Raw genomic sequence first — 25334 nt, forward strand, 5'->3', positions numbered from 1 at the left:
CTCCAGGGTGTAGTTCTCCAGGGTAGGTACTTCGCCTCCAGGGTAGGTACCTCGCCTCCAGGGTAGGTACCTGACCTCCAGGGTAGGTACCTCCCCCTCCATGGTAGGTACCTCCCCCTCCAGGGTAGGTACCTCGCCTCCAGGGTAGGTACCTCGCCTCCAGGGTAGGTACCTGGCCTCCAGGGTAGGTACCTCCCCCTCCAGGGTAGGTACCTCGCCTCCAGGGTAGGTACCTCTCCTCCAGGGTAGGTACCTCTCCTCCAGGGTAGGTACCTCTCCTCCAGGGTAGGTACCTCTCCTCCAGGGTAGGTACCTCGCCTCCAGGCTAAGTACTTCGCCTCCAGGGTAGGTACCTCCCCTTCCAGGGTAGGTACCTCGCCTCCAGGGTAGGTACCTGGCCTCCAGTGAAGGTACCTGGCCTCCAGGGTAGGTACCTGGCCTCCAGGGTAGGTACCTCACTTCCTGGGTAGGTACCTGGCCTCCATGGTAGGTACCTGACCTCCAGGGTAGGTACTTGGCCTCCAGGGTAGTTACCTCTCCTCCAGGGTAGGTACCTCGCCACCAGGGTATGTATCTCGCCTCCAGGGTAGGTACCTCCCCTCCTGGGTATGTACCTCGCCTCCAGGGTAGGTACCTCCCTCTCCAGGGTAGGTACCTCCCCTCCTGGATAGGAACCTCGCATCCAGGGTAGGTACCTCCCCTCTTGGATAGGATCCTCTCCTCCAGGGTAGGTACCTGGCCTCCAGGGTAGGTACCTGGCCTCCAGGGTAGGTACCTGGCCTCCAGGGTAGGTACCTCGCTTCCAGGTAAGGTATCTGGCCTCCAGGGTAGGTACCTGGCCTCCAGGGTAGGTACCTGGCCTCCAGAGTAGGTACCTCCCGTCCAGGGTAGGTACCTGACCTCCAGGGTGTATACCTGTTCTCCAGGGTAGGTACCTCGCCTCCAGGGTAGGTACCTCGCCTCCAGGGTAGGTACCTGGCCTCCAGGGTAGGTACCTGGCCTCCAGGGTAGGTACCTGGCCTCCAGGGTAGGTACCTCCCCCTCCAGGGTAGGTACCTCGCCTCCAGGGTAGGTACCTCGCCTCCAGGGTAGGTACCTGGCCTCCAGGGTAGGTACCTCCTCCTCCAGGGTAGGTACCTCTCCTCCAGGGTAGGTACCTTTCCTCCAGGGTAGGTACCTTTCCTCCAGGGTAGGTACCTCTCCTCCAGGGTAGGTACCTCTCCTCCAGGGTAGGTACCTCTCCTCCAGGGTAGGTACCTCTCCTCCAGGGTAGGTACCTCGCCTCCAGGGTAGGTACATCCCCCTCCAGGGTAGGTACCTCGCCTCCAGGGTAGGTACCTGGCCTCCAGTGTAGGTACCTGGCCTCCAGGGTAGTTACCTGGCCTCCAGGGTAGGTACCTCACTTCCAGGGTAGGTACCTGGCCTCCATGGTAGGTACCTGACCTCCAGGGTAGGTACCTGGCCTCCAGAGTAGGTACCTCCCTCTCCAGGGTAGGTACCTCCCCTCCTGGATAGGTACCTCGCCTCCAGGGTAGGTACCTCCCCTCCTGGATAGGTTCCTTCCTTCCAGGGTATGTACCTGGCCTCCAGGGTAGGTACTTGGCCTCCAGGGTAGGTACCTCGCCTCCAGGGTAGTTACCTCTCCTCCAGGGTAGGTACCTCGTCACCAGGGTATGTACCTCGCCACCAGGGTATGTATCTCGCCTCCAGGGTAGGTACCTCCCCTCCTGGGTATGTACCTCCCCTCCAGGGTAGGTACCTCCCCTCCAGGGTAGGTTCCTCCCCTCCAGGGTAGGTACCTCGCCTCCAGGGTAGGTACCTGTCCTCCAGGGTAGGTACCTGGCCTCCAGGGTAGGTACCTGGCCTCCTGGGTAGGTACCTCCCCTTCAGGGTAGGTACCTCCCCCTCCAGATTAAGTACCTCGCCTCCAGGGTAGGTACCTCGCCTCTAGGGTAGGTACTTCGCCTCCAGGGTAGGTACCTGGCCTCCAAGGTTGGTTCCTCGCTTCCAGGGTAGGTACCTCGCCTCCAGGGTAGTTTCCTCGCCTTCTGGGTAGGTACCTCGCCTCCAGGGTAGGTACCTGGCCTCCAGGTTAGCTACCTTGGCTTCAGGGTAGGTACCTCGCCTTCAGGGTAGGTACCTCGCCTCCAGGGTAGGTACCTCGCCTCCGGGGTAAGTACCTCGCCTCCTGGGTAGGTACCTCGTCTCCAGGGTAGGTACCTCGCCTCCAGGGTAGGTACCTGGCCTCCAGGGAGGTACCTCGCCTCCAGGGTAGGTACCTCGCCTCCAGGGTAGGTACCTTGCCTCCAGGGAAGGTTCTTACCTCTCCAGGATAGTTATCTCCCCCTCCAGGGAAGGTACCTCGCCTCCAGGGAAGGTACCTCGCCTCCAGGGTAGGTACCACGCCTCCAGGGTTGGTACCACGCCTCCAATGTAGGTACCTCGCCTACAGGGTAGGTACCTCCCCTCCAGGGTAGGTACCTCGCCTCCAGGGTAGGTACCTCGCCTTCAGGGTATGTACCTCTTCTCCAGGGGAGGTATCTGGCCTCCAGGGTAGGTACCTGGCCTCCAGGTTAGGTACCTCGCCTTTAGGGTAGGTACCCCGCCTCCAGGGTAGGTACCTCGCCTCCAGGGTAGGTACCTCGCCTCCAGGGTAGGTACCTCGCCTCCAGGGTAGGTACCTCGCCTCCAGGGTAGGTACCTCGCCTTCAGGGTATGTACCTCTCCTCCAGGGGAGGTATCTGGCCTCCAGGGTAGGTACTTGGCCTCCAGGTTAGGTATCTGGCCTCCAGGGAGGTACCTCGTCTCCAGGGTAGGTACCTCGCCTCCAGGGTAGGTATCTGGCCTCCAGGGAGGTACCTCGTCTCCAGGGTAGGTACCTCGCCTCCAGGGTAGGTATCTGGCCTCCAGGGAGGTACCTCGCCTCCAGGGAGGTACCTCGCCTCCAGGGTAGGTACCTCGCCTCCAGGGAAGGTACCTCGCCTCCAGGGAATGAACCTCGCCTCCAGGGTAGGTACCTTGCCTCCAGGGAAGGTTCTTACCTCTCCAGGATAGTTATCTCCCCCTCCAGGGAAGGTACCTCGCCTCCAGGGTAGGTACCACGCCTCCAGGGTAGGTACCACGCCTCCAGGGTAGGTACCTAGCCTCCAGAGTAGGTACCTCGCCTCCAGGGTAGGTACCTCGCCTTCAGGGTATGTACCTCTCCTCCGGGGGAGGTATCTGGCCTCCAGGGTAGGTACCTGGCCTCCAGGTTAGGTACCTCGCCATCAGGGTAGGTACCTCGCCTCCAGGGTAGGTACCTCGCCTCCGGGGTAAGTACGTCGCCTCCTGGGTAGGTACCTCGTCTCCAGGGTAGGTACCTCGCCTCCAGGGTAGGTATCTGGCCTCCAGGGAGGTACCTCGCCTCCAGTGTAGGTACCTCGCCTCCAGGGTATGAACCTCGCCTGTAGGGAATGTTCTTACCTCTCCAGGATAGTTATCTCCCCCTCCAGGGAAGGTACCTCGCCTCCAGGGTAGGTACCTCGCCTCCAGGGTAGGTACCTCGCCTCCGGGGTAAGTACGTCGCCTCCTGGGTAGGTACCTCGTCTCCAGGGTAGGTACCTCGCCTCCAGGGTAGGTACCTGGCCTCCAGGGAGGTACCTCGCCTCCAGGGTAGGTACCCCTGGCCTCCAGGGTAGGTACCTGACCTCCAGGCTAGGTTCCTCCCCTCCAGGGTAGGTACCTCGCCTCCAGGGTAGGTACCTCCCCTCCAGGATAGGTACCTCCCCTTCCAGGTTAAGTACCTCGCCTCCTGGATAGGTTCATCCTCTCCAGGGTAGTTACCTGGCCTCCAAGATAGGTACCTCGCTTCCAGGGTAGGTACCTGGCCTCCAGGGTAGGTACCTGACCTCCAGGGTAGGTTCCTCGCCTCTAGAGTAGGTACCTCCCCTCCATGGTAGGTACCTGGTCTCCAGGGTAGGTACCTCGCCTCCAGAGTAGGTACCTCCCCTCCACGGTAGGTACCTGGCCTCCAGGGTGTGTACCTTGCCTCCAGGGTAGGTACTTGACCTCCAGGGTAGGTACCTCCCTTCCAGGGTAGGTACCTCACCTCCAGGGTAGTTACCTCCCCTCCAGGGTAGGTACCTCGCCTCAAGGGTAGGAACCTGGCCTCCAGGGTAGGTACCTGGCCTCCAGGGTAGGTACTTCCCCTCCAGGGTAGGTACCTCGCCTCAAGGGTAGGAACCTGGCCTCCAGGGTAGGTACCTGGCCTCCAGGGTAGGTACCTCTCCTCCAGGGTAGGGACCTCTCCTCCAGGGTAGGTACCTCTATACCAGGGTAGGTACCTCGCCACCAGGGTAGGTACCTTGCCTCAAGGGTAGGAACCTGGTCTCCAGGGTAGGTACCTCGCCACCAGGGTAGGTACCTCTCCTCCAGGGTATGTACCTACCCTCCAGGGTAGGTACCTCGCCTCCAGAGTAGGTACCTCGCCTCCTGGGTAGGTGCCTGGCCTCCAGGGTAGGTACCTGGCCTGCAGGTTAGGTACCTGGCCTTCAGGGTAGGTACCTGGCCTCCAGGGTAGGTACCTCGCTTCCAGGGTAGGTACCAGGCCTCCAGGGTAGGTACCTGACCTCCAGGCTAGGTACCTGGCCTCCAGGGTAGGTACCTCCCCCTCCAGGGTAGGTACCTCGCCCCCAGGGTAGGTACCTCGCCCCTAGGATAGGTACCTATCCTCCAGGGTAGGTACCTCGCCCCCAGGGTAGGTACCTCGCCCCCAGGGTAGGTACCTCGCCTCCAGGGTAGGTACCTCGCCCCTAGGATAGGTACCTATCCTCCAGCGTAGGTACCTCGCCTCCAGGGTAGGTACCTCGCTTCCAGGGTAGGTACCAGGCCTCCAGGGTAGGTACCTGACCTCCAGGCTAGGTGTGGGAACCGACCTGTGAGATTTATATTTATTTAATTTATATGAATTTATATTTACGTTAATTTATATACTTCGATAGCAATTTGTATAATGATAAGTGGACTGTATTTCTGCAATAATCTCTTAATCTCACAAATCGATCCTCTACACATGAGGGGGGGTTTATATTACACATATGCAGCCAATCAAATTACAGTAATAGCTACATACATTGATGAGGTTCCTTCTCTTATAGTACAGCAGGTTAGTCCACCAGGTATAACTAGAGTGTAGACACCAAATTATCCTCTTTGAGGTAGCTTCTATCACCCAGTAACTGGTGCACATAATCTTGCATCCTCGTCTTGACCTGTCAAAAGTGCGCTAGCTGTGAAGCCAGATACCTATATATGACAAGTATATCAGAGAAAACAGTACATGGAACATGAAGACCTGGCTTAATTACCTTTAGTTTGAGGCTTCCATGTGATCTAACCGGATAACCCTACCCAATGACATTAATGGCCACTAATGATAGATAATGGGTTTCGGATAGACACTTAACTTGAATTTGTAGACAGCGTGTTGATAATGGTACACTTTTAGTTTCCATAACACTACGTCCAAGTAAATTTAACAGGAGCCGAATTTGCTCCCGTGTGAGCCTCTGGTCTCATATAACAACAATGGCTGCCCTCCTCCTCACTCTGACGCCTGGCTTACATTGTCCACATTTCAGAAAGTGATAGAAGGGTCACATTTACTCTACTTTAATATTGATAATTAAGTTAATTTATATAAGATGTTTTTATGATGGTAAAGTCCAAAGACTAATGTATTTAAGAATAATTCCCAGCAAAATAGCTGGTGAATTATAATAGTATGTGGTGATGATATCCCGTTTTCTATAGACGGTAATTCCACTACAAGTTACGTTTTCTATGGGTAACTTGCTTATACAACAGCAATTATCTGTATGATTATTAAATGGGGTCGGATTTTCCGACATAATTCCCCAGGGGCTGCTCACGGGTCGAAGTCCTAATTAGAACAGACGAACACCGATACTCCTCCTTCGAATTATTACATTAATTTGATGTTAGTAGTTAGTAATCACACATTTGTGCGTCTGTTCGTGCAGGACGGATGTCCCGTACTAGAGTTGCAGGGGTTAGAAGTCTAATGCGATTTCATTTCCCTGTCAACTCTTGAAAGGCTAATATTCAAGCCTTATTACATATTATTTAACCCAGAAGACTGGATGTGATCAAGTACTACAGTCAAGTATGATTCAGGGACTGCAGTGAGATCAGTGACATTAGATATAACTTGAAGTTTCTTCAGGTAACTGGTCACTGATATATAAACACTGAGGCCCATTGAATACATCTTGATTAAATAATAAATGTATCAAATCAGTCATCAGATTTATTGGGGTTTAATTTAGTTAATTGATTCAGAAGACTGAATAGCTCATCATTAAAGTAAAGTATGGTTCTGAGACTGCAGTGGGTTCAGTGACATTGGTCGCAGTGACTTGTAGCTGTTTTAGGCTACTGTTCACTGATTTGCCACTGAGGCCTCATGAACTCAACTCCAGCTTTAAATGATGATACTAACATCAACCTCTGTTGGTATAGTCAGCTGTAATCTCCTTAGTATAATGCTACTGGAGAAATATAATCAGCTGACAAATTTAGATTTCTACTGGTATTGTTTATCTGCAGTCATAGGTCTCCTCAGGCTTGATACTGGGCCTGAGAGTAATTTACCTCCTGCAGAGTTTAACATGGTTATGCCCTGATATTTAGTAGGGCTACCGATGAATTGATGGTAGTAGTCTGTCCCCACAAGGACAGCTATTTGGCATTTGATTTGCTCAAATTTACCTGCAGCTGCTTGATAATAGCTTTCCAGGTCAGCATAATCAACTTGAGATTGTTGTGACAAATCTTCACATTTCTTGATCTGTCTTGTTAAGTGGCCTTTAAGACCTGCAAGGGTTCTTTTCATTCTCCCTGCATTATCCATACTGGCTCGTTGGTGAAGCCTTGTGGGACTTGTACTTGGGCTGCTCATAATACTGAACAAGCACTGATGGTAGCCTAGGGTAAATTCTGCACTCACTAGGCAATAATCCTACCTCTACTAGAGGTTAGCACTTAAAATTAATACACATTATATATATACAATCATCCACACTAATGATTTGAGTGATAAACCAGTGTCACTGGAAGTACCTTTAGGTTAGCTCTTCTATATCACCCTAGGATGGTAGAGACACTAATTAATCACTCAAAGGTGTAATGATCATAAGTAATTTATTATATATACAACTCAACTCGAGTTGATAAAAATTACACCCAAAATAGGGTCTGGACCATTCATTAATGGTGTTAGGTTGTTCAATATAGCACAACTGACTATGGTAATAATGGGACTAGGATGAACGATAATAGTTCAACTAGTCAATGGTTAATATCCTACCCTGTTGTGGGTTGGCAATTAGTAAATATTATACTGTGATCACTAGTGCAATATATATTAAATAATTCTCTATTTTGGAGAAATAATATACACAATTATTGATAATAGCCTCTTAATTAGCCTCTATGAAACTTCTAATATTATCTAGAAGTATTAAATGTTATTAGTGACCTCGCGAAATAAAGTCCACAAAATTCGTGGATAATCTCTCGCGAAATGTAACACCACGAAATCCGTGAACAATCTCGCGAAGACACAGTCACTAATTTGGCTGGATTCTATATTAGCGCTGTCATTTCACGAAATAACACGCCACCAAATTTCTGTGGGTGTGCATGAAACCGCTGACTAAGGCTGATCTGGGCTGAGGGAGGCTCCCACGAGGCAACGCCGCTGTCTTGACTGGCTTTGTTTAAATAACACTGCACTAGTATATTTAATGAATCCACTGGTTTGGTTAACTGGTTCATCCGGTACTAAGATGACCAAATGTGGGTTCAAAGGATCAAATAATCCGTCATCCGGTTCGAAGATGACCAACTAATGTGGGAACCGACCTGTGAGATTTATATTTATTTAATTTATATGAATTTATATTTACGTTAATTTATATACTTCGATAGCAATTTGTATAATGATAAGTGGACTGTATTTCTGCAATAATCTCTTAATCTCACAAATCGATCCTCTACACATGAGGGGGGGTTTATATTACACATATGCAGCCAATCAAATTACAGTAATAGCTACATACATTGATGAGGTTCCTTCTCTTATAGTACAGCAGGTTAGTCCACCAGGTATAACTAGAGTGTAGACACCAAATTATCCTCTTTGAGGTAGCTTCTATCACCCAGTAACTGGTGCACATAATCTTGCATCCTCGTCTTGACCTGTCAAAAGTGCGCTAGCTGTGAAGCCAGATACCTATATATGACAAGTATATCAGAGAAAACAGTACATGGAACATGAAGACCTGGCTTAATTACCTTTAGTTTGAGGCTTCCATGTGATCTAACCGGATAACCCTACCCAATGACATTAATGGCCACTAATGATAGATAATGGGTTTCGGATAGACACTTAACTTGAATTTGTAGACAGCGTGTTGATAATGGTACACTTTTAGTTTCCATAACACTACGTCCAAGTAAATTTAACAGGAGCCGAATTTGCTCCCGTGTGAGCCTCTGGTCTCATATAACAACAATGGCTGCCCTCCTCCTCACTCTGACGCCTGGCTTACATTGTCCACATTTCAGAAAGTGATAGAAGGGTCACATTTACTCTACTTTAATATTGATAATTAAGTTAATTTATATAAGATGTTTTTATGATGGTAAAGTCCAAAGACTAATGTATTTAAGAATAATTCCCAGCAAAATAGCTGGTGAATTATAATAGTATGTGGTGATGATATCCCGTTTTCTATAGACGGTAATTCCACTACAAGTTACGTTTTCTATGGGTAACTTGCTTATACAACAGCAATTATCTGTATGATTATTAAATGGGGTCGGATTTTCCGACACTAGGTACCTGGCCTCCAGGGTAGGTACCTCCCCCTCCAGGGTAGGTACCTCGCCCCCAGGGTAGGTACCTCGCCCCTAGGATAGGTACCTATCCTCCAGGGTAGGTACCTCGCCCCCAGGGTAGGTACCTCGCCTCCAGGGTAGGTACCTCGCCTCCAGGGTAGGTACCTCGCCCCTAGGATAGGTACCTATCCTCCAGCGTAGGTACCTCGCCCCCAGGGTAGGTTCCTCGCCTCCAGGGTAGGTACCTCGCCTCCAGGTTAGGTTGCCTCCTGTGCAAGTAGTGATGTAGGAAGTATTAGTAATATACATAGGTATACTATTGTTAAGTGATGAGACCACTCTAGAGCTGCAGTTAGTGTTGTATTGGTAGAAAGGTTATGAGCAGAAGCTCCTGGTTACCTGCATATTCTTACCTCAACTTGATGTAGAGGAGCAAGTTGTCTGGCCACGGCCACCGCCTCCTACCCTCAACCTTACGCTTAATATTATTTATTGGCAGCTGTAGTCTCATTAATTGTTATTAGAACTATTTGTACAAGTTTTTGTTCTTTGGATGTTTCCTCAGAACAACTATTTAATGGTTTTAATGATTTGTAGTAACTTCTGTGTACTGCTGATGGAGGTTGGCTGAGTTAGGGTACCAATGGCTGTTTTTAACAGTTTGATTTTGCTACTTGCTATGTTTAATAATATATATATATACACTACTTCTTTATATTATATAATCTATATGATATAGGTACGAAGGACCAAAATTATGGTTAAAGTACCAGTATATTATGGAGGAATTTTACCTCTCCCCGAGCCCTGCCTCTCCCCCCAGGCCTGCCTCTCACCCCGGCCCTGCCTCTCACCCCAGCCCTGCCTCTCCACCCCTGCCCTGCCTCTCCCCCCAGCCCTGCCTCTCCACTCCAGCCCTGCCTCTCCACCCCAGTCCTGCCTCTCACCCCAGCTCTGCCTCTCCACCCCAGCCCTGCCTCTCCACCCCAGCCCTGCCTCTCACCCCAGCCCTGCCTCTCACCCCAGCCCTGCCTCTCACCCCAGCCCTGCCTCTCACCCCAGCCCTGCCTCTCACCCCAGCCCTGCCTCTCACCCCAGCCCTGCCTCTCCACTCCAGCCCTGCCTCTCCACTCCAGCCCTGCCTCTCCCCCCAGCCCTGCCTCTCCACCCCAGCCCTGCCTCTCACCCCAGCCCTGCCTCTCCACTCCAGCCCTGCCTCTCCACTCCAGCCCTGCCTCTCCCCCCAGCCCTGCCTCTCCACCCCAGCCCTGCCTCTCACCCCAGCCCTGCCTCTCACCCCAGGCCTGCCTCTCCCCCCAGCCCTGCCTCTCACCCCAGCCCTGCCTCTCACCCCAGGCCTGCCTCTCCCCCCCCCTTGCCTCTCACCCCAGCCCTGCCTCTCTCCCCAGCCCTGCCTCTCACCCCAGCCCTGCCTCTCACCCAAGCCCTGCCTCTCCCCCCAGCCCTGTCTCTCACCCCAGGACTCCCTCTCACCCCAGCCCTGCCTCTCCCCCCAGCCCTGTCTCTCACCCCAGCCCTGCCTCTCACCCCAGCCCTGCCTCTCACCCCAGCCCAGCCTCTCACCCCAGCCCTGCCTCTTACCCCAGCCCTGCCTCTCCCCCCAGCCCTGCCTCTCCCCCCAGCCCTGCCTCTCCCCCCATCCCTGCCTCACCCCAGCCCTGCCTCTCACCCCACCAGGTGACGCTGATGAGTGAGGGAGGGTCGGACAGGATGCTGCTAGCGGTGCCCACCAAGGACCAGCTGCTGCGCCTCCTCCGCTACCTGCTGGACGAGGACGAGTTCCTCTCCCCACACGGCATCAGGTCCCTCTCCAAGGTGCACAAGGTAAGGTCCCTCTCCAAGGTGCACAAGGTGGGGTCCCTCTCCAAGGTGCACAAGGTGGGGTCCCTCTCCAAGGTGCACAAGGTAGGGTCCCTCTCCAAGGTGCACAAGGTATGGTCCCTCTCCAAGGTGCACAAGGTAAGGTCCCTCTCCAAGGTGCACAAGGTAAGGTCCCTCTCCAAGGTGCACAAGGTAGGGTCCCTCTCCAAGGTGCACAAGGTAAGGTCCCTCTCCAAGGTGCACAAGGAAGGGTCCCTCTCCAAGGTGCACAAGGTAGGTCCCTCTCCAAGGTGCACAAGGTAGGGTCCCTCTCCAAGGTGCACAAGGTAAGGTCCCTCTCCAAGGTGCACAAGGTAGGGTCCCTCTCCAAGGTGCACAAGGTGGGGTCCCTCTCCAAGGTGCACAAGGTAAGGTCCCTCTCCAAGGTGCACAAGGTAAGGTCCCTCTCCAAGGTGCACAAGGTAGGGTCCCTCTCCAAGGTGCACAAGGTAGGGTCCCTCTCCAAGGTGCACAAGGTAGGGTCCCTCTCCAAGGTGCACAAGGAAGGGTCCCTCTCCAAGGTGCACAAGGTGGGGTCACTCTCCAAGGTGCACAAGGTGGGGTCACTCTCCAAGGTGCACAAGGTAGGGTCCCTCTCCAAGGTGCACAAGGTAGGGTCCCTCTCCAAGGTGCACAAGGTAGGGTCCCTCTCCAAGGTGCACAAGGTGGGGTCCCTCTCCAAGGTGCACAAGGAAGGGTCCCTCTCCAAGGTGCACAAGGTAGGGTCCCTCTCCAAGGTGCACAAGGTAAGGTCCCTCTCCAAGGTGCACAAGGTAGGGTCCCTCTCCAAGGTGCACAAGGTAGGGTCCCTCTCCAAGGTGCACAAGGTAGGGTCCCTCTCCAAGGTGCACAAGGTAGGGTCCCTCTCCAAGGTGCACAAGGTAGGGTCCCTCTCCAAGGTGCACAAGGAAGGTCCCTCTCCAAGGTGCACAAGGTAGGGTCCCTCTCCAAGGTGCACAAGGTAGGGTCCCTCTCCAAGGTGCACAAGGTAGGGTCCCTCTCCAAGGTGCACAAGGTAGGGTCCCTCTCCAAGGTGCACAAGGTGGGGTCCCTCTCCAAGGTGCACAAGGTGGGGTCCCTCTCCAAGGTGCACAAGGAAGGTCCCTCTCCAAGGTGCACAAGGTAAGGTCCCTCTCCAAGGTGCACAAGGTAGGGTCCCTCTCCAAGGTGCACAAGGAAGGTCCCTCTCCAAGGTGCACAAGGTAGGGTCCCTCTCCAAGGTGCACAAGGTAGGGTCCCTCTCCAAGGTGCACAAGGTGGGGTCCCTCTCCAAGGTGCACAAGGTGGGGTCCCTCTCCAAGGTGCACAAGGAAGGGTCCTCTCCAAGGTGCACAAGGTGGGGTCCCTCTCCAAGGTGCACAAGGTGGGGTCCCTCTCCAAGGTGCACAAGGAAGGTCCCTCTCCAAGGTGCACAAGGTAGGGTCCCTCTCCAAGGTGCACAAGGAAGGGTCCTCTCCAAGGTGCACAAGGTGGGGTCCCTCTCCAAGGTGCACAAGGTAGGGTCCCTCTCCAAGGTGCACAAGGAAGGTCCCTCTCCAAGGTGCACAAGGTAGGGTCCCTCTCCAAGGTGCACAAGGAAGGGTCCTCTCCAAGGTGCACAAGGTGGGGTCCCTCTCCAAGGTGCACAAGGAAGGTCCCTCTCCAAGGTGCACAAGGAAGGGTCCCTCTCCAAGGTGCACAAGGAAGGTCCCTCTCCAAGGTGCACAAGGTAGGGTCCCTCTCCAAGGTGCACAAGGTAGGGTCCCTCTCCAAGGTGCACAAGGAAGGTCCCTCTCCAAGGTGCACAAGGTAGGGTCCCTCTCCAAGGTGCACAAGGTAGGGTCCCTCTCCAAGGTGCACAAGGTAGGGTCCCTCTCCAAGGTGTACAAGGTAAGGTTCCTCTCCAAGGTGCACAAGGTAAGGTCCCTCTCCAAGGTGCACAAGGAAGGGTCCCTCTCCAAGGTGCACAAGGTAGGGTCCCTCTCCAAGGTGCACAAGGTAGGGTCCCTCTCCAAGGTGTACAAGGTAAGGTTCCTCTCCAAGGTGCACAAGGTAAGGTCCCTCTCCAAGGTGCACAAGGAAGGGTCCCTCTCCAAGGTGCACAAGGTAGGGTCCCTCTCCAAGGGGCACAAGGAAGGTCCCTCTCCAAGGTGCACAAGGAAGGTCCCTCTCCAAGGTGCACAAGGAAGGGTCCCTCTCCAAGGTGCACAAGGAAGGGTCCCTCTCCAAGGTGCACAAGGAAGGGTCCCTCTCCAAGGTGCACAAGGTAGGGTCCCTCTCCAAGGTGCACAAGGTAGGGTCCCTCTCCAAGGTGCACAAGGTAGGGTCCCTCTCCAAGGTGCACAAGGTAAGGTCCCTCTCCAAGGTGCACAAGGAAGGTCCCTCTCCAAGGTGCACAAGGAAGGTCCCTCTCCAAGGTGCACAAGGTAGGGTCCCTCTCCAAGGTGCACAAGGTAGGGTCCCTCTCCAAGGTGCACAAGGTAAGGTCCCTCTCCAAGGTGCACAAGGAAGGGTCCCTCTCCAAGGTGCACAAGGTAGGGTCCCTCTCCAAGGTGCACAAGGTAAGGTCCCTCTCCAAGGTGCACAAGGAAGGGTCCTTCTCCAAGGTGTACAAGGAAGGGTGATGAGGTAGAGAATATTCTGAATAAATCTTGGTGGAAAAAAAAAATACCAACATTGTTTGACCGTTGTAACACTGACCATTGCAACACTGTCCGTTGCAAAACTGTAACACTGTCCGTTGTAACACTGGCTGTTGTAACACTGACTGTTGTAACACTGACCGATGTAACACTGACTGTTGTAACACTGACCATTGTAACACTGACTGTTGTAACACTGACCGTTGTAACAATGACCGTTGTAGTAACACTGACTGTTGTAACACTGACCGTTGTAACACCGTTGTAACAATGACTGTTGTAACACTGACCGATGTATCATTCATCGTTGTAACACTGGCCGTTATAACACTGACTGTTGTAACACTGACCGGTGTAACACTGACCGTTGTATCACAGATCGTTTTAACACTGACCGTTGTAACACTGACCATTGTAACACTGACTGATTTAACACTGACTGTTGTAACACTGACCATTGTAACACTGACCGTTCCAACACTGACAGATGCAACACTGACCGTTGTAACACTGACAGATGTAACACTGACCATTGTAAAACTGACCTTTGCAACACTGACTGTTGTAACACTGACCGATGTAACACTGCCCGTTGTAACACTGCCCGTTGTAACACTGACCGTTGTAACACTGCCCTTTGTAACACTGCCCGTTGTAAAACTGACCGTTGTAACACTGACCGTTGTAACACTGACCGTTGTAAAACAGATCGTTTTAACACTAACTGTTGTAACACTGACCGTTTTAACACTGACCGTTGTAACACTGACCATAGTAACTGACCGTTGTAACACTGATCGTTGTAACACTGACCTTTGCAACACTGACCATTGTAACTGACCGTTGTAACACTGACCGTTGTAACACTGTTTTAACGCTGACCGTTGTAATACTGACCGTTTTAACACTGACCTTTGCAACACTGACCATTGTAACTGACCGTTGTAACACTGATCGTTGTAACACTGACGATTGTAACACTGACTGTAGTAACACTGACTGTTGTAACACTGGCCGTTGTAACACTGACCGTTGTAACACTGACCGTTGTAACACTGACTGTTGTAACACTGACCGTTGTAACACTGACCGTTGTAACACTGACCGTTGTAACACTGACCGTTGTAACACTGACTGTTGTAACACTGGCCGTTGTAACACAGATCGTTGTAACACTGACCATTGTAACACTGACTGTAGTAACACTGACTGTTGTAACACTGACCGTTGTAACACTGACCGTTGTAACACTGACCGTTGTAACACTGACTGTTGTAACACTGACCGTTGTAACACTGACCGTTGGAACACTGACCGTTTAACACTGACCGTTGTAACACTGACCGTTTAACCCTGACCGTTGTAAAACTGACCGTTGTAACACTGACCGTTGTAACACTGACCGTTGGAACACTGACCGTTTAACACTGACCGTTGTAACACTGATCGACCATTGTAACACTGACTGTTGTAACACTGACCATTGTAACACTGACTGTTGTAACACTGACCGTTTAACACTGACCGTTGGAACACTGACCGTTGTAACACTGACCGTTGTAACACTGACTGTTGTAACACTGATCGATGTAACACTGACTTATGTAACCGTGACCGTTGTAACACTGACTCTTGTAACACTGACAGTTCTAACACTGTTGTAACACTGACTGTCGAAACAATGACCGTTGTAACACTGACTGTTGTAACACTGACCGATGTACTTTTCTATTGCCATGTCCACTACATTCAAGTCTTCGTGCCCACTTAGGGACGTGCCTACTGAAGGACGTGCCCACTGAGGGACGTGCCCACTGAGGGACGTGCCCACTGAGGGACGTGCCCACTGAGGGACGTGCCCACTGAGGGACGTGCCCACTGAAGGACGTGCCCACTGAAGGACGTGCCCACTGAAGGACGTGCCCACTGAAGGACGTGCCCACTGAGGGACGTGCCCACTGAGGGACGTGCCTACTGAAGGACGTGCCCACTGAGGGACGTGCCCACTGAAGGACGTGCCCACTGAAGGACGTGCCCACTGAAGGACGTGCCCACTGAGGGACGTGCCCACTGAAGGACGTGCCCACTGAGGGGCGTGCCAACTGAAGGACGTGCCCACTGAGGGACGTGCCTACTGAAGGACGTGCCCACTGAGGGACGTGCCCACTGAGGGACGTGCCCACTGAAGGACGTGCCCATTGAAAGGACGTGCCCACTGAGGGGCGTGCCTACTGAGGGACGTGCCCACTGACGGGCGTGCCCACTTAGGGACGTGCCCACTGAGGGACGTGCCCACTAAGGAACGTACCCACAGAGGGACGTGCCCACTGAAGAACGTACCCACAGAGGGACGTGCCCACTGAAGAACGTGCCCACTGAGGGATGTGCCCACTGAGGGACGTGCCCAATGAGACGAGCCTACTGAGGGACGTGCCCACTGAAGAACGTACCCACAGAGGGACGTGCCCACTGAAGAACGTACCCACAGAGGGACGTGCCCACTGAGGGACGTGCCCACTGAGGGATGTGCCCACTGAGGGACGTGCCCAATGAGACGTGCCAACTGAGGGACGTGCCCACTGAGGGACGTGCCCACTGAAGGACGTGCCCACTGAGGGACGTGCCCACTGAGGGACGTGCCCACTGAGGGACGTGCCCACTGAAGGACGTGCCCACTGAGGGACGTGCCCACTGAGGGACGTGCCCACTGAGGGACGTGCCCACTGAAGGACGTGCCCACTGAAGGACGTGCCCACTGAGGGACGTGCCCACTGAGGGACGTGCCCACTGAGGGACGTGCCCACTGAGGGACGTGCCCACTGAAGGATGTGCCCACTGAGGGACGTGCCCACTGAAGGACGTGCCCACTGAAGGACGTGCCCACTGAAGGACGTGCCCACTGAGGGACGTGCCCACTGAGGGACGTGCCCACTGAAGGACGTGCCCACTGAGGGACGTGCCCACTGAGGGACGTGCCCACTGAGGGACATGCCCACTGAGGGACGTGCCCACTGAGGGACGTGCCCATTGAGGGACGTGCCCACTGAGGGACGTGCCCACTGAGGGACGTGCCCACTGAGGGACGTGCCCACTGAGGGACATGCCCACTGAGGGACGTGCCCACTGAAGGACGTGCCCACTGAGGGACGTGCCCACTGAAGGACGTGCCCACTGAGGGACGTGCCCACTGAAGGACGTGCCCACTGAGGGACGTGCCCACTGAAGGACGTGCCCACTGAGGGACGTGCCCACTGAAGGACGTGCCCACTGAGGGACGTGCCCACTGAAGGACGTGCCCACTGAGGGACGTGACCACTGAGGGACGTGCCCACTGAGGGACGTGCCCACTGAAGGACGTGCCCACTGAGGGACGTGCCCACTGAGGGACGTGCCCACTGAGGGACGTGCCCACTGAGGGACGTGCCCACTGAGGGACGTGCCCACTGAGGGACGTGCCCACTGAGGGACGTGCCCACTGAGGGACGTGCCCACTGAGGGACGTGCATACTGAGGGACGAGCCCACTGAGGGACGTGCCCACTGAGGGACGTGCCCACTGAGGGACGTGCCCACTGAGGGACGTGCCCACTGAAGGACGTGCCCACTGAGGGACGTGACCACTGAGGGACGTGCCCACTGAGGGACGTGCCCACTGAGGGACGTGCCCACAATGGTACGTGCCCACTGAAGGACGTGCCCACTGAGGGACGTGCCCACTGAGGGACGTGCCCACTGAGGGACGTGCCCACTGAGGGACGTGCCCACTGAGGGACGTGCCCACTGAGGGACGTGCATACTGAGGGACGAGCCCACTGAGGGACGTGCCCACTGAGGGACGTGCCCACTGAGGGACGTGCCCACTGAGGGACGTGCCCACTGAGGGACGTGCCCACCCAACAAAACACTCACACAGAGCGCCTGACATTTCTCCGCCATTTACAGCCATTTGTGTAGATAATAATGCCAGTAGTGGAATGATGACATTGCTTTATGCACCGGGTCTCCTGCAGGACTCGCCCTTCGTGCTGGAGGTGGGTGGACAGAGGCATGAGGTGTCCTACGACCCCGGAGAGTCCACCACTAACATCTTCGGCGGCAACTCCAACTGGAGAGGACCTGTCTGGTTCCCCATGAACTTCCTGATCATCACTTCTCTCAAGAGGTTAGTGCCTCTACCACCACCCTGTGTAGTGCCTCCACCACCACCCTGTGTAGTGCCTCCACCACCACCCTGTGTAGTGCCTCCACCACCCTGTGTAGTGCCTCCACCACCACCCTGTGTAGTGCCTCCACCACCACCCTGTGTAGAGCCTCTACCACCACCCTGTGTAGTGCCTCCACCACCCTGTGTAGTGCCTCTACCACCACCCTGTGTAGTGACTCCCTCACCCTGTGTAGTGCCTCTACCACCCTGTGTAGTGCCTCCACCACCCTGTGTAGTACCTCCACCACCCTGTGTAGTGACTCCACCACCCTGCGTAGTGCCTCCTCCACCCTGTGTAGTGCCTCCACCACCCTGTGTAGTGCCACCACCACCACCCTGTGTAGTGCCTCTACCACCCTGTGTAGTGCCTCTACCACCCTGTGTAGTGACTCCACCAACCTGTGTAGTGCCTCCTCCACCCTGTGTAGTGCCTCCACCACCCTGTGTAGTGCCACCACCACCACCCTGTGTAGTGCCTCCACCACCACCCTGTGTAGTGCCTCTACCACCACCCTGTGTAGTGCCTCCACCACCCTGTGTAGTGCCTCCACCACCCTGTGTGGTGCCTCCACCACCCTGTGTAGTGCCTCCACTATCACCCTGTGTAGTGCCTCCACCACCCAGTGTAGTGACTCCCCCACCCTGTGTAGTGCCTCCACCACCACCCTGTGTAGTGCCTCCACCACCCTGTGTAGTGACTCCACCACCCTGTGTAGTGACTCGCCCACCCTGTGGTGACTCCCCCACCCTGTGTGGTGACTCCCCCACCCTGTGTAGTGCCTCCACCACCCTGTGTAGTGACTCCCCCACCCTGTGTAGTGCCTCTACCACCCTGTGTAGTGACTCCCCCACCCTGTATGGTGACTCCCCCACCCTGTGTAGTGCCTCCACCACCCTGTGTAGTGCCTCCACCACCCTGTGTAGTGCCTCCACCACCCTGTGTAGTGCCTCCACCACCCTGTGAGGTGACTCCCCCACCCTGTGTAGTGACTCGCCCACCCTGTGTGGTGACTCCCCCACCCTGTGTAGTGCCTCCACCACCCTGTGTAGTGCCTCCACCACCCTGTGTAGTGCCTCCACCACCCTGTGTAGTGACTCCCCCACCCTGTGTAGTGCCTCTACCCCCCTGTGTAGTGCCTCCACCACCCTGTGTGGTGACTCCCCCACCCTGTGTAGTGCCTCCACCACCCTGTGTAGTGACTCCCCCACCCTGTGTAGTGCCTCTACCACCCTGTGTAGTGCCTTTACCACCCTGTGTAGTGCCTCTACCACCCTGTGTAGTGCCTCCACCACCCTGTGTAGTGCCTCTACCACCCTGTGTAGTGCCTCTACCACCCTGTGTAGTGCCTCTACCACCCTGTGTAGTGCCTCCACCACCCTGTGTAGTGCCTCTACCACCCTGTGTAGTGCCTCTACCACCCTGTGTAGTGCCTCTACTACCCTGTGTAGTGCCTCCACCACCCTGTGTAGTGCCTTCACCACCCTGTATAGTGCCTCCACCACCCTGTGTAGTGACTCCCTACCCTGTGTAGTGCCTCCACCACCCTGTGTAGTGCCTCCCCAACCCTGTGTAATGCCTCCACCACCCTGTGTGGTGACTCCCCCACCCTGTGTAGTGCCTCTACTACCCTGTGTAGTGCCTCCACCACCCTGTGTAGTGCCTCTACCACCCTGTGTAGTGCCTCTACTACCCTGTGTAGTGCCTCCACCACCACCCAGTGTAGTGCCTCCACCACCCTGTGTAAGGCCTCCATCACCCTGTGTAGTGCCTCTACCACCCTGTGTAGTGCCTCCATCACCCTATGTAGTGCCTCTACCACCCTGTGTAGTGCCTCCATCACCCTGTGTAGTGCCTCCACCATCACCCTGTGTAGTGCCTCCACCACCCTGTGTAGTGCCTCCACCACCCTGTGTAGTGCCTCTACCCCCCTGTGTAGTGCCTCCATCACCACCATGTTTAGTGCCTCCACCACCCTGTGTAGTGCCTCCACCCCCCCCTTGGTAGTGCCTCCACCACCACCCTGTGTAGTGCCTCCACCACCCTGTGTAGTGCCTCCACCACCCTGTGTGGTGACTCCCCCACCCTGTGTAGTGCCTCCTCCACCCTGTGTAGTGACTCCCCCACCCTGTGTAGTGCCTCTACCACCCTGTGTAGTGTCTCTACCACCCTGTGTAGTGACTCCCCCACCCTGTGTAGTTCCTCTACCACCCTGTGTAGTGCCTTTACCACCCTGTGTAGTGCCTCTACCACCCTGTGTAGTGCCTCTACTACCCTGTGTAGTGCCTCCACCACCCTGTGTAGTGACTCCACCACCCTGTGTAGTGACTCCCTACCCTGTGTAGTGCCTCCACAACCCTGTGTAGTGCCTCCCCCACCCTGTGTAATGCCTCCACCACCCTGTGTGGTGACTCCCCCACCCTGTGTAGTGCCTCCACCACCCTGTGTGGTGACTCCCCCACCCTGTGTAGTGCCTCCACCACCCTGTGTAGTGCCTCAACCACCCTGTGTAGTGCCTCCACCACCCTGTGTAGTGCCTCCACCACCCTGTGTGGTGCCTCCACCACCCTGTGTAGTGCCTCCACCACCCTGTGTAGTGCCTCCACCACCCTGTGTGGTGCCTCCACCACCCTGTGTAGTGCCTCCACCACCCTGTGTAGTGCCTCCACCACCCTGTGTGGTGACTCCCCCACCCTGTGTAGTGCCTCCACCACCCTGTGTAGTGCCTCCACCACCCTGTGTAGTGCCTCCACCACCCTGTGTAGTGCCTCTACCACCCTGTGTGGTGCCTCCACCACCCTGTGTAGTGCCTCCACCACCCTGTGTGGTGCCTCCACCACCCTGTGTGGTGCCTCCACCACCCTGTGTAGTGCCTCCACCACCCTGTGTAGTGCCTCTACCACCCTGTGTAGTGACTCCCCCACCCTGTGTAGTGCCTCCACCACCCTGTGTATTGCCTCCACCACCCTGTGTATTGCCTCCTCCACCCTGTGTAGTGCCTCGACCACCACCCTGTGTAGTGCCTCCACCACCCTGTGTAGTGCCTCCACCACCACCCTGTGTAGTGCATCCACCACCACGCAGTGTAGTGCCTCCACCACCCTGTGTAGTGCCTCCATCACCCTGTGTAGTGCCTCTACCACCCTGTGTAGTGCCTCCATCACCCTGTGTAGTGCCTCCATCACCCTGTGTAGTGCCTCCATCACCCTGTGTAGTGCCTCCACCACCACCCTGTGTAGTGCCTCCACCACCCTGTATAGTGCCTCCATCACCCTGTGTAGTGCCTCTACCACCCTGTGTAGTGCCTCCATCACCCTGTGTAGTGCCTCCACCACCCTGTGTAGTGCCTCCACCACCCTGTACAGTGCCTCCATCACCCTGTGTAGTGCCTCTACCACCCTGTGTAGTGCCTCCATCACCCTGTGAAGTGCCTCCACCATCACCCTGTGTAGTGCCTCCACCATCACCCTGTGTAGTGCCTCCACCACCCTGTGTAGTGCCTCCACCACCCTGTGTAGTCCCTCTACCCCCCTGTGTAGTGCCTCCATCACCACCCTGTTTAGTGCCTCCACCACCCTGTGTAGTGCCTCCACCCCCCCCCTGTGTAGTGCCTCCACCACCACCCTGTGTAGTGCCTCCACCACCCTGTGTAGTGCCTCCACCACCCTGTGTGGTGACTCCCCCACCCTGTGTAGTGCCTCCTCCACCCTGTGTAGTGACTCCCCCACCCTGTGTAGTGCCTCTACCACCCTGTGTAGTGTCTCTACCACCCTGTGTAGTGACTCCCCCACCCTGTGTAGTTCCTCTACCACCCTGTGTAGTGCCTTTACCACCCTGTGTAGTGCCTCTACCACCCTGTGTAGTGCCTCTACTACCCTGTGTAGTGCCTCCACCACCCTGTGTAGTGACTCCACCACCCTGTGTAGTGACTCCCTACCCAGTGTAGTGCCTCCACAACCCTGTGTAGTGCCTCCCCCACCCTGTGTAATGCCTCCACCACCCTGTGTGGTGACTCCCCCACCCTGTGTAGTGCCTCCACCACCCTGTGTGGTGACTCCCCCACCCTGTGTAGTGCCTCCACCACCCTGTGTAGTGCCTCCACCACCCTGTGTAGTGCCTCCACCACCCTGTGTAGTGCCTCCACCACCCTGTGTGGTGCCTCCACCACCCTGTGTAGTGCCTCCACCACCCTGTGTAGTGCCTCCACCACCCTGTGTGGTGCCTCCACCACCCTGTGTAGTGCCTCCACCACCCTGTGTAGTGCCTCCACCACCCTGTATGGTGACTCCCCCACCCTGTGTAGTGCCTCCACCACCCTGTGTAGTGCCTCCACCACCCTGTGTAGTGCCTCCACCACCCTGTGTAGTGCCTCTACCACCCTGTGTGGTGCCTCCACCACCCTGTGTAGTGCCTCCACCACCCTGTGTGGTGCCTCCACCACCCTGTGTGGTGCCTCCACCACTCTGTGTAGTGCCTCCACCACCCTGTGTAGTGCCTCTACCACCCTGTGTAGTGACTCCCCCACCCTGTGTAGTGCCTCCACCACCCTGTGTATTGCCTCCACCACCCTGTGTATTGCCTCCTCCACCCTGTGTAGTGCCTCGACCACCACCCTGTGTAGTGCCTCCACCACCCTGTGTAGTGCCTCCACCACCACCCTGTGTAGTGCATCCACCACCACGCAGTGTAGTGCCTCCACCACCCTGTGTAGTGCCTCCATCACCCTGTGTAGTGCCTCTACCACCCTGTGTAGTGCCTCCATCACCCTGTGTAGTGCCTCCATCACCCTGTGTAGTGCCTCCATCACCCTGTGTAGTGCCTCCACCACCACCCTGTGTAGTGCCTCCACCACCCTGTATAGTGCCTCCATCACCCTGTGTAGTGCCTCTACCACCCTGTGTAGTGCCTCCATCACCCTGTGTAGTGCCTCCACCACCCTGTGTAGTGCCTCCACCACCCTGTACAGTGCCTCCATCACCCTGTGTAGTGCCTCTACCACCCTGTGTAGTGCCTCCATCACCCTGTGTAGTGCCTCCACCACCCTGTGTAGTGACTCCCCCACCCTGTATGGTGACTCCCCCACCCTGTGTAGTGCCTCCACCACCCTGTGTAGTGCCTCCACCACCCTGTGTAGTGCCTCCACCACCCTGTGTAGTGCCTCCACCACCCTGTGTGGTGACTCCCCCACCCTGTGTAGTGACTCGCCCACCCTGTGTGGTGACTCCCCCACCCTGTGTAGTGCCTCCACCACCCTGTGTAGTGCCTCCACCACCCTGTGTAGTGCCTCCACCACCCTGTGTAGTGACTCCCCCACCCTGTGTAGTGCCTCTACCCCCCTGTGTAGTGCCTCCACCACCCTGTGTGGTGACTCCCCCACCCTGTGTAGTGCCTCCACCACCCTGTGTAGTGACTCCCCCACCCTGTGTAGTGCCTCTACCACCCTGTGTAGTGCCTTTACCTCCCTGTGTAGTGCCTCTACCACCCTGTGTAGTGCCTCCACCACCCTGTGTAGTGCCTCTACCACCCTGTGTAGTGCCTCTACCACCCTGTGTAGTGCCTCTACCACCCTGTGTAGTGCCTCCACCACCCTGTGTAGTGCCTCTACCACCCTGTGTAGTGCCTCTACCACCCTGTGTAGTGCCTCTACTACCCTGTGTAGTGCCTCCACCACCCTGTGTAGTGCCTTCACCACCCTGTATATTGCCTCCACCACCCTGTGTAGTGACTCCCTACCCTGTGTAGTGCCTCCACCACCCTGTGTAGTGCCTCCCCAACCCTGTGTAATGCCTCCACCACCCTGTGTGGTGACTCCCCCACCCTGTGTAGTGCCTCTACTACCCTGTGTAGTGCCTCCACCACCCTGTGTAGTGCCTCTACCACCCTGTGTAGTGCCTCTACTACCCTGTGTAGTGCCTCCACCACCACCCAGTGTAGTGCCTCCACCACCCTGTGTAAGGCCTCCATCACCCTGTGTAGTGCCTCTACCACCCTGTGTAGGGCCTCCATCACCCTATGTAGTGCCTCTACCACCCTGTGTAGTGCCTCCATCACCCTGTGTAGTGCCTCCACCATCACCCTGTGTAGTGCCTCCACCATCACCCTGTGTAGTGCCTCCACCACCCTGTGTAGTGCCTCCACCACCCTGTGTAGTGCCTCTACCCCCCTGTGTAGTGCCTCCATCACCACCCTGTTTAGTGCCTCCACCACCCTGTGTAGTGCCTCCACCACCCCCCTGTGTAGTGCCTCCACCACCACCCTGTGTAGTGCCTCCACCACCCTGTGTAGTGCCTCCACCACCCTGTGTGGTGACTCCCCCACCCTGTGTAGTGCCTCCTCCACCCTGTGTAGTGACTCCACCACCCTGTGTAGTGCCTCTACCACCCTGTGTAGTGTCTCTACCACCCTGTGTAGTGACTCCCCCACCCTGTGTAGTTCCTCTACCACCCTGTGTAGTGCCTTTACCACCCTGTGTAGTGCCTCTACCACCCTGTGTAGTGCCTCTACTACCCTGTGTAGTGCCTCCACCACCCTGTGTAGTGACTCCACCACCCTGTGTAGTGACTCCCTACCCTGTGTCGTGCCTCCACAACCCTGTGTACTGCCTCCCCCACCCTGTGTAATGCCTCCACCACCCTGTGTGGTGACTCCCCCACCCTGTGTAGTGCCTCCACCACCCTGTGTGGTGACTCCCCCACCCTGTGTAGTGCCTCCACCACCCTGTGTAGTGCCTCCACCACCCTGTGTAGTGCCTCCACCACCCTGTGTAGTGCCTCCACCACCCTGTGTGGTGCCTCCACCACCCTGTGTAGTGCCTCCACCACCCTGTGTAGTGCCTCCACCACCTTGTGTGGTGCCTCCACCACCCTGTGTAGTGCCTCCACCACCCTGTGTAGTGCCTCCACCACCCTGTGTGGTGACTCCCACACCCTGTGTAGTGCCTCCACCACCCTGTGTAGTGCCTCCACCACCCTGTGTAGTGCCTCCACCACCCTGTGTAGTGCCTCTACCACCCTGTGTGGTGCCTCCACCACCCTGTGTAGTGCCTCCACCACCCTGTGTGGTGCCTCCACCACCCTGTGTGGTGCCTCCACCACCCTGTGTAGTGCCTCCACCACCCTGTGTAGTGCCTCTACCACCCTGTGTAGTGACTCCCCCACCCTGTGTAGTGCCTCCACCACCCTGTGTATTGCCTCCACCACCCTGTGTATTGCCTCCTCCACCCTGTGTAGTGCCTCGACCACCACCCTGTGTAGTGCCTCCACCACCCTGTGTAGTGCCTCCACCACCACCCTGTGTAGTGCATCCACCACCACGCAGTGTAGTGCCTCCACCACCCTGTGTAGTGCCTCCATCACCCTGTGTAGTGCCTCTACCACCCTGTGCAGTGCCTCCATCACCCTGTGTAGTGCCTCCATCACCCTGTGTAGTGCCTCCATCACCCTGTGTAGTGCCTCCACCACCACCTGTATAGTGCCTCCATCACCCTGCGTAGTGCCTCTACCACCCTGTGTAGTGCCTCCATCACCCTGTGTAGTGCCTCCACCACCCTGTGTATAGTGCCTCCACCACCCTGTATAGTGCCTCCACCACCCTGTGTAGTGCCTCCACCACCCTGTGTAGTGCCTCCACCACCCTGTGTAGTGCCTCCATCACCCTGTGTAGTGCCTCCATCACCCTGTGTAGTGCCTCCACCACCACCCTGTGTAGTGCCTCCACCATTACCCTGTGTA

The 25334-nt window shown here is 55.8% G+C and overlaps 1 protein-coding gene across 1 annotated transcript in view; it reads left to right on the forward strand.

Annotated features, from left to right (window-relative positions):
• Positions 1 to 25334, forward strand: part of LOC123753351 (uncharacterized) — a gene marked incomplete in the record, with an annotated part of 352004 nt that overhangs the window by 239678 nt on the left and 86992 nt on the right. The window contains 2 exon segments of the mRNA XM_069326285.1: positions 10600 to 10746; positions 17413 to 17564. Of these exon segments, the coding sequence (XP_069182386.1) occupies positions 10600 to 10746; positions 17413 to 17564 (299 nt within the window).

The sequence above is a fragment of the Procambarus clarkii genome, chromosome 2 (genome assembly GCF_040958095.1).
Source record: "Procambarus clarkii isolate CNS0578487 chromosome 2, FALCON_Pclarkii_2.0, whole genome shotgun sequence".
Classification (NCBI taxonomy): Eukaryota; Metazoa; Arthropoda; class Malacostraca; order Decapoda; family Cambaridae; genus Procambarus; species Procambarus clarkii.